General features: G+C 35.5%; 1 protein-coding gene across 1 annotated transcript; it reads left to right on the top strand.

Annotated features, from left to right (window-relative positions):
- The first annotated feature begins 2,405 nt into the window (after nucleotides 1-2,405).
- Nucleotides 2,406-8,498, top strand: LOC115953976 (serine/threonine protein phosphatase 2A 57 kDa regulatory subunit B' beta isoform). The gene is made up of 2 exons (XM_031071815.1): nucleotides 2,406-4,083; nucleotides 7,815-8,498. Exons 1-2 carry the CDS (start codon nucleotides 2,890-2,892, stop codon nucleotides 8,136-8,138), a joined length of 1,518 nt encoding a protein of 505 aa, XP_030927675.1. The 5' UTR covers nucleotides 2,406-2,889; the 3' UTR covers nucleotides 8,139-8,498.
- Nucleotides 8,499-10,127: the final 1,629 nt, after the last annotated feature.

Raw genomic sequence — 10,127 nt, 5'->3', positions numbered from 1 at the left:
TATTGCAATTAAGTACTCTGCGCCTGACAGGGCAATACTTTTCAGCTTTTACAACCACCCCCAACCACTTTGGGTATGGGCTGATAGGACAAGTATCAGCCCTAGAAAGCTGAACCTACACGTGAACGTTGGAGGGAGGGTAAAGGCTAGTATAAAAGGAGAAAGAAACAATCCAGAAGAGGGGGCTGGGACCAGGGCCAAGAACCAGAGCCTCCCAGGCCGTGCCGAGGAGAAAGTCTTCTTGGGTAAGCACGGTTCATCCCTATGCGATTATCATGAACACCATGACTGACTACTGTCCAATAACCAAGGCCTAGCCTTTTATCCCACTCTCTACAAATTTTATTGTTTGGACCTTTAACGTTCAAACCCAATACACCAATTTGGGGTCGTTACAAATTGAGTCCTTACATATATATATGAGTTTAAGTTACACATGATGTAGCTTTAATCAATATTATATCATTCAATATATCTTTATTGGATACAAATTTTGATAAATCCATCATTGAATTATATTATCTTTGTATATTCTTATTTCTTGCAAAATTTTAAAACAATCAAATATTTAAAGTGCAAGTTTCTGTTATTTAAAATTATGCATGAAAGAAGAGTTTATGATGAAATAGTAAATGTGGGAGGGACGAATCTCTGACCCCAAGAAAGGAATTGTCCTCTTTGAAAATGGCGTTGAGCTTTAGTCCTTAAGGTATGCTCAATCCTACATCGAAGAGAGACGCCTCCCACTCAAGCCTTATAACCTTTGGCCTAAGGATAAGTGTACCACTGTATCCTTAGACCAAAGGCTTATAAGGCATGAGTGGGAAGCGTCTCTCCTCGATGTAGAATTGAGCAAAACCTTGAGGACTAAGGCTCAACGCCATTTCCAAAGAGGACAATTCCTTCTTCGGGTCCGAGATTCATCCCTCCCACAGTAAATAATGTCCGAACAGTATTTTTTGGCATGCATGTTAAGAATATTGAGAGTATGTAATCTAATGGTTTGATTTCCAAATTATTTATTCAATAAAAGGTTATAGGTGGAGCAATATATATATATATATATATATATAGAGAGAGAGAGAGAGAGAGAGAGAGAGAGAGAGAGAGAGAGAGAGAGAGAGAGAGAGAGATGCAACCTAGATTTCATTAATTTTTATATAACTCATTATGTGACGGTAAAAAAATTATGTGACTAAATATGAACTTTTTTTTTCTTTTTTTTGAGATAATGAACTGTCTCTTCAATTGCCTTTTTTTTTTAAAAAAATAGAAGTTATAAGAAGATAACTTTAAACAAATTTGGAATTGTTATATATAGGTCATTTAATTATGGTACATTTTTTTTGGTATGTGTCGTATTTATCTAATTGTAACTGTTAACATAATAATAAATAATGATATTGCATTTTGTGCATATAATTTATAACAATAAAAATGAATGATTAAGCCTTCAAAATAAATAAATAATATTAAATAGAAAAATAATACATAAAAAAGTGTCTATCATAAAACACTTTCTTATTATTTTTTTTTTGAAACAAACTAACGGCTAAATATACACACATTTACACTTTCTCACCCAATTACCTTACTTAATTTTATTTTTATATATTTACTCAAAAAAAATTATTTTATATATATATAAAAGAAATTAAGTCATTTCAAAAGGAAAATCATAGTAACATGAGCTGATTATCCTTATTTAATGGACCCCACGACATATGCAGAACTTTTTTTTTTTTTTTGAGAAGAGCACATACGAGGATCTAAAACTACTAGGGCAGGAATCTCAAGATCTAGAGGTAGCAAGAAGTAAATGTAAACAAAACATTGTAAAAAATTTCATCAAAAAAAAAAAAAAAAAATTTGTAAAATCTTACTGGGGTAAAATACAATCAACACGGCTCAGACTTAGTTAATGTCAAGTAGGTCAAAGATAATTTAAAAAATAATCAATTTAATTTCTAAATTATATGCTCTTAAAAATGAAATTGTTGCATTTTACTATTTAACATATGGTTCAATACCAAGTCGGTTAACCAGTTTCTCCCCAAAAAAAAAAAAAAAAGTCGGTTAACCAAAAGAAAAAAAAATACCAAGTCGGTTGGTTCTGAACTGTCTGACTGTATTTTATCCAATCCTATAAATTTTTTTTTTTAAATTGTTAAATTATAAAAAATCTATGATTATCCTATACAAAACGTAGATTTTTTTCCAAGTGGACCCCTTCCAACTCTCTTACGCCACGTTTATAATTATAACCAAACACTCAGTCGCTCTTGCCTCCCAAAACCCAAATAAAAAAAAGATTATTATTAATTAGGATAAAATAAAAAGGTTGAGTAAAATAAACAGTTTATAAAAGGGTTTATATGCAATCATTCTCATCATCTCATATATATTTTTCTGTTTTAAGCTCTCTCTCTCTCTCTTTGCTTATATATCCCCCCAACTTTCCTCTTACTCCATTTTCTCTCTCTCTCTCCCTCCCTCGCCGGGACCCACCTCGTCCGATCAACTCGCCGGCATTCCGGTGATCCGACTCGGATGATTCGCCACTTCGATCCTCCCAACGTTAAACTCTGATTCCAACCAAATCCTAAACCATAACAAAATCAAAAAAAAAAAAAAAAAAAAAAAAAAAAAAAAACCCCACGGCACAAACAAAAACAAAAGAAACAATTCCTATTCTCAGACACTCAGATCCACAGCTCACAGCAAATTTGATTTTTAGAAATGATTCCCTGCATCCCGATCCATTATCATTCCCTGCAATCACCACCCTTCAATTTGATCCACCACTGATTTTTTTTTTTAATTTTTAGTTTTAGTTTTAGTTTTAGGGTTAGGGTTTCGTGTTCGTGTTTTTTCAAAGCTGAGAAAACAATGTTGAAGAAAATCATAAAAGGAAGTCACCGAAAGCCATCCAAATCCGACTCCAACGAGCCGGGTTCCATATTCGGTTATGGCCAACCGGCGACCCGAAATTCCGGGTCGGTCTCAACCGCCAATGTGGTCGTTAACCATGCTTCTCGTGCGGGCCCACCGCCACCGCCGTCTCCGAACTCATCTGGGCCCGGCCCAATTTCGTCGATGGGCTTTGGCCCGCCTCCGTCCGGACCCGTGGATCCTCTCCCGTTGTTCCGAGACGTGCCCGTATCGGAGCGACAAAGCTTGTTCATCCGAAAACTTCAAATCTGTTGCTTCCAATTCGATTTCTCCGACACGCTCAAATCGGCGAGAGAGAAGGAGATCAAGAGGCAATCGCTCATGGAGCTCGTCGATTTCATACAGTCCGGTTCGGGAAAAATCACCGAAACTTGCCAAGAGGAAATGATTCGGATGGTATCGGTCAACGTTTTTCGGTGCTTGCCGCCGGCTTCGCACGAAAACACCGGTCAAGAATCCGCCGATCCCGAAGAAGAAGAGCCGTATCTCGAACCCTCTTGGCCACACTTGCAGCTCGTGTACGAGCTCTTGTTAAGATACGTCGTTTCGTCCGATACCGATACGAAAGTCGCGAAACGATATATCGACCATTCCTTCGTGTTAAAGCTTCTGGACTTGTTCGACTCCGAAGACCCACGTGAGAGGGAGTATTTGAAAACCATTCTGCATAGGATTTATGGGAAGTTCATGGTTCATCGACCCTTTATCCGAAAAGCGATAAACAACATATTTTATCGGTTTATATATGAGACCGAGAGGCATAGCGGTATCGGCGAGCTTTTGGAGATTCTAGGGAGTATAATCAATGGTTTTGCACTGCCAATGAAGGAGGAGCATAAGTTGTTTTTGGTTCGGGCGCTTATACCTCTGCACAAGCCGAAACCGATTTCAATGTACCATCAGCAATTGTCTTATTGTATTACTCAGTTTGTGGAGAAAGATTATAAGCTCGCCGACACGGTTATAAGGGGTTTGTTGAAGTATTGGCCTGTTACTAATTGCCAGAAGGAAGTTCTCTTTCTTGGAGAACTTGAGGAAGTGCTGGAAGCCACGCAATCCGCCGAGTTTCAGCGTTGTATGGTTCCCCTTTTCAGACAGATTGCACGGTGCCTCAATAGCTCTCATTTTCAGGTTTGTGAAATTTTGGATATAATTTTCTGTTTATTAGAGCTAAAACCTGTGAACTATCAGTTTTTGTTTGTTTGTTTGTTTGAGGAAAATGTTGCTAATGATTGCTTTTGTTGTTTTTCACATTTTGGGAATATGTTATGTTGACTGGTTTTGTAAATTTTTCCTTCTAGTTGCTCACTTTGTTGTGCCAGTTGTGTTTGCAATCTTGAAACTTTGCATTTAGAATAGCCTCTTTATATGGAATTTTGGTCAAATGGGATTGTTGGTGTTTGAGTGAGGTGCTGGAATGTGATGTGATATATTCATTGCATTCTCTCATCACTATTAATGGTCATAAGCTCATATAGCAAGTATTTAATCCTGGCGCAAAGGTGCTTCTGGTGTTTTTAGGAAAATTCTGCCTTTTTAAGAACACTATATCAATTACCTGACTGTCCAGTGCCCTTTTTAATCTACTAATGGGTTTGTCTTGACTGTTCTTAGAGTCATTTCTTACAATTTTCTTTTACCTTTTTCTGCAATTTCCACTTGTTGCCTTTTCATTTCTTAATCGCTTCATCTTGGATTCAAAAGAGACATTTTGAAATGATCCAAGCATTGCCAACTTCAATTGAATTTCAATCTGTGATTAGTGGTTTTCTTATATTTTTATATGGTTTAACTAGTTGATAGTTCTGAGTATCTATTGGTTTACGCGTTGACTTGATTTCTAATGGCCAAGTTTTGTTCATTCAGTTATATCATGAACCTGTCAAAGAACCTAGTCAATCCATGTCTGAGGTCACAAACTTGTTTGTTCATTGTTTTATTTCTTGCTTTCTTTCAATGTCTTGGATAAGTGCAATTTTAAAACATGTTTGAAGAAGGGACTAATAATGGTCATAGGCTCATATGGCAAGTATTTTATCTTGGCAAACAGGTGCTTCTGGTCATTTTAGGAACATTATATCAATCACTTCGCTGTCCAGTGCTTTTATTTATATACTAGTGGGACTGCCTTGACGAGCCAATTCTTACCTTTTTCTGCAGTCTCCACTTATTGCCCTTTTCATTTCATAATTACTTCATCCTGGAGTCAAAAGAGATATTCTTAAACGATCCGAGATTGCCAACTTCAATTGAATTTCAATCAGTGATTAGTGGTTTACTTATATTTTTATATGGTTTAACTAGTTGATAATTTTGAGTATCTAGCGGTTTATATGTTGACTTGATATTCAATGGCCAAGTCTTGTTCATTGAGTTATTTCATGCTTTCTTACAATGTCTCGGATTAGTGCATTTTTAAACATGTTTAAAAAGGGCACTAAAGTGACCATGTTGGGACACCTAGGGAGTTATTTGGGGAGTGTTGATTTGGAGAACAAGGTGTTAGAGTTAAGAACTTTTTTTTGGTCAGTGATAGATTATCTTGAAATGATAAACCCAAGGGGTTGCACAATTGGCTGGGGATCACGACTTATAATTCAGAGTTTGCTAGTTTGAGTCTCTTGTTGCCCTTTCCCTTGGTGTTATCAGAAAAAGAAAAAGATTTCATCTTGAAATGAAAAATATATGTACAAGCGTGTGCATATCTCTGTGTGTGTGTGTGTGTGTGTGAGAGAGAGAGAGAGAGAGAGAGCTCCATATTATGTTTAAAAATAATATTTAAACTTGAAGGAAATCTTACCTAGTTTGAGATGATGATTGTAATTTGTCAATCAATAGGTCAACAGGTTACTTCACAGAATCTAACTTTTGAGGCATGATCATTAATTCCTGTTTGCTAGAAACTTTACCAATGATATCTTTGATTCTTATATCCTGATCTCATGGTAAGGCAACGGCCAAAATGATGGTTGGAAGTAGTTTAAGGTTTCTACTTTTCCATTTCTGTGCAATCTTCATTCAAGTCAAGAATGGAGTATGGGGCTTTTCCCCCCTTAAACGTGGAATTTTTTTTTTGGTACTACAGGCCATGGTGTAACTACTGTAACACACTGCCTGTGTACATGGGGGCATTATTTTCTTTATTGTTAAATAAATTTTTACTTATATATATATATAAAGGCCATAATGTCTCTTTTTAGCACTTTGCCTATCAAAAAAAAAAAAAAAAAATCCTCCTTTTCCTTGCATATCTGTTATTTCTCTCTACTACTGGAATCCTATTGGTAGAGGAGTGGCGCTCCTTTGTGAACTCACTGTCCATTACTTTATTTTAAAATTTTAAAATACAAAAAAACAAAATCTTGTTTTGAATCGAGTTTTGTTTTCTTCTTGGGGTGGGGAGATACCTTTGATTGATTGGTCATGACTCATGAGCAATGCAAACTGATCTTTTAGCAGCAAATATCTATCGTAACATTGTTGTGTGGTTTCTCTCAATTCCACTATATAATGCATCTCTGAGAATTATCTTTCCAATAACCTGTTTCACTTTAGATTTTTTTGTAATTTTCCCTTAATAATACACCTGTCTTAGTGTCATGGTTTGCAAGTTAGTTCTATCTCCTTTGAACTCTAGTACACCTATCCATCATTAAGCTTAGGTAACAGGTTTTTTCCTGTTTCTCCTGAAAATTTTCTCTATTGCATCTTGATATATTGTTTAATGGGTCTTTTCTTAGTTCGTTAACTTGTTCAACGGAGGGTGATTAATGCATTATTGAGAAAGAGTGACTATGGATAGAAACTATGACTTCAGATTGAGAAACAACATTAATACAAGTAGTAAAAAATTGGCATGTCTATTAAGGAAATAACAGAGCATGATTTCAGATAGAATAGAATGATGGAAAATAATATATGTGGTCGACCTTGACTAGTTTCTTGAGGATCCATAGCTGACTCCAAAACTTTGGTACTAAGGCTTGGTTGTTGTTATTGTTGGCTCTATCAATGTCAGTGGTTTATAATAAACCCTGTGAAATTTGCTCAGGATCAAATAGCCCAAAAGTTACTCTTTTGTCCTCGTACAGATTTCCGTGCAACATCATTTTCTTGAAACAATTGGTGCTCTATTAAGGTTGCATCCATAATCAGGTAGTTACAGCCACACTGCCAAATGTTGGATAGATGAAGTATAGGTGTTGCCAGCTGGAAGTAGGGGAAAAGAATGGGGATAAGATTCCATAAGTTCATGCTGTCATGCCTTACCCTGCGAATGTGTGTTATGCATGCTTGCTGCCTGTTTGGTTAAGATTATTTTTATAGTTAAAGAGAATAACTTTTCAAAGCGTCACATTTTTTAAGGTATGCCAATACTTTTACACAATAAACAAAATAAACTGATAAAAAGAAGCTCATCCAAACACACACTACTGCAGTTTTTTTTAGTTAAAGAACAATTATGTAGGAGAGAGCTGGAGGCAATCATCATTTGGAATTATTTAGTGGGTTTTCATGATATATGGTGAACTTCGTCCTGCATGTTTGTTCTTGATTACAAAATTATGTGTTCATGTCATTGAGGCAGTCCTCCGAAGGAGGATTTATTTATTTTTTTGGGAACCGTTGTGTTGCTTGGAGTACATATCTTCTTGTCATAAGATTGCACTCTAATCCTTTAATTTACCAGCCTCTTTTGGATTGGCCTTAGAAGTTGACTAGTTGTTCAGATATAGAATCACCTTTATAAACATTCTGTGATTTCTTTCTCTCGCTCAGTATAAAATAACCTCTTTTACTGTCAATAAAGCATAAAATGTCATTTCTTTCAAGCTTTTTGCTTAGGAACACTCGTATTGCAGGTTGCAGAACGAGCCCTCTTTTTGTGGAATAATGAGCACATTGTGAGCTTAATAGCCCAGAATCGGAGTGTCATACTACCAATTATATTTGAGGCATTGGAGAAGAATATTCAGAGTCACTGGAATCAGGCAGTCCATGGGTTGACTGTCAATGTTCGGAAAATGTTCTTGGAAATGGATGCTGAGTTGTTTGATGAGTGCCAGAGGCAGCATGCAGAGAGAGAGGCCCAGGCCAGAGAGATGGACGAACAGCGGGAATTGACATGGAAGAAACTGGCCGATGTGGCTGCACAGAGAGGGGGAGAGGATATGATTACAGTGTAACTGATTACTCAGGATTAGTTGGACCACAATGGAAAATGATGCGGAGGGATAGAAGATCATGAATCTGATCCTCTCCATTTTGGTGGGTATTCTTTTTCATATTTTTTGTTCACATTTTATTTTTTGATCTCAATCCGATCATTGAAGATATCGGAAGAAGAAGAAGAAGAAGAAGCAGCGATAAAAATGTAATTTAAATGTATGGAATTTGTTAGGTATATGCTGTTGTTAAGAATGATTTGTGAAATATAATCTGTATTCTTTTTTACCTTTTCTATTCCTCTAGAAAGAGAAATATGAATCTTTTTGTCTGTACTTTCATGAAATTATGAATAGGACTTAAAATTGTCTTTCACATTAGATACATAAAATTATTCAAAATTCAGCTGGTGGGGGTTTTTTCTCTGTGTTGGTTGTTGAATATATGACATTTGCAAAAGAGGATATAATTCAAGTTCACTGTTCACGGTAATGTTGCCATGCTAGTTTATTTATTTAATTTTTTTGGTATTCATAAATTATATGAAGACGATACTTTGTCTGTGAAGAACTAACTACTTTGCAATCCTCACTCCTCAGCGCTGTGTGCCCTTTTTTGAGTTATTGTTATCTAGATCTTGTGGATCGTCGAGCTTGCACGTGTTGCTATAATTTTGAGAAATTTGTAGAAATTCAAGGTGAGTTCGTAATCCATCGATTTCTATCCTTTACTTTTTTGAGGTGGGTTGTATGGCAAATCCCAAACAGCTGGGTCTATTGCATGTGAATTTTTTTTTTTTTTTTTCTTTTCTGGCACGGGGCCGAGTATAGACACTCAATGGGAGCACGGACTTCACTCTTCACCTGGCAAAACCCACCTTTTTATTTATTTATTTTATATATATATATCATTATTATGAATTTTACAAATTATATACTGTAATTTTACATAAAATTCAATTCAGTCCTGTGATTATCACTTTTTATTTATTTCTAAAGTTTCTCTTTCTAATTTCGATACATTGAGCCGCTAGGTGTCCTGAGACTCCTAACTTAAGAGGGATATTGTTTTGGAAATTCAAAAACTGCCAAAACTACATCATTTTGGGATGCTTAACAGCAACTTCACTAACAAAAGTGGACAGAAAGGAATAGATGTTCTAGGATTTGAATGAACAGATCATAAGTTATAGGTTTGACTTTATTTTTAACGAAGTTAGAAATGTTAATTTGTAATTTTACATTTTTATTAAATAAAAATAGTGAAATATGAGATGAGAATTTGCTTCTTAATTTAATGGTACATTTTATCTGAAAAATAAAAGTTACTGTGAACATGTATGCCCATTTTCATGTTCTCTGCTTCTTGTGATCTTGTCTCTTGTTGATGAATTCTAAAATTGGCATTCACAGCTTTTTACTACTTGGATGTTTTGTTTTTAATTGGGAACCTCTCCAACCTTTTCTTTTTGGGCATGTCTTTTGGCAAAAATTGGTATGAGTCTTATCGTATGGTTAGTTTGACAAGCGAAAAAAAAAGAAAAGAATATATATATATATATATATATATAGAGAGAGAGAGAGAGAGAGAGAGAGAGAGAGAGAGAGAGGATTGCTCAACATAACCCAAAATAAACAATCAAACAAAAAAGAACTAGGTTGAAACTATAAAAAAACGAAAAAAAACGAAAAAGAACTAATGGGTGTCCAAAGTTTTTCTTAATGGTTATAGTGTCAGCCAGTTTGTTCGCACGTCCATTTGCTTTGCAATATATGTTCAATGGAGACTTGCTAAGGTCTGGCATAAGTGTTTGCAATCAATGATCAAGCTAGTTAAATCATGAGGAAAATACAAAAATATAGTTGTTAACCAATTGGTTGCTAATAATGAGTTAATCTCCAATACTACTGTGTTGTATCCCATGTTGCATAGCCGTTGAAGTCCAAAATAAGTAGCCCATATTTCTACATTGATGATAATCTATGAAATTACTAGATTAAGTGCAAAAT

Source organism: Quercus lobata, chromosome 7 (genome assembly GCF_001633185.2).
Source record: "Quercus lobata isolate SW786 chromosome 7, ValleyOak3.0 Primary Assembly, whole genome shotgun sequence".
NCBI lineage: Eukaryota > Viridiplantae > Streptophyta > Magnoliopsida > Fagales > Fagaceae > Quercus > Quercus lobata.
This window is presented reverse-complemented; position numbering and strand designations above follow the sequence as displayed.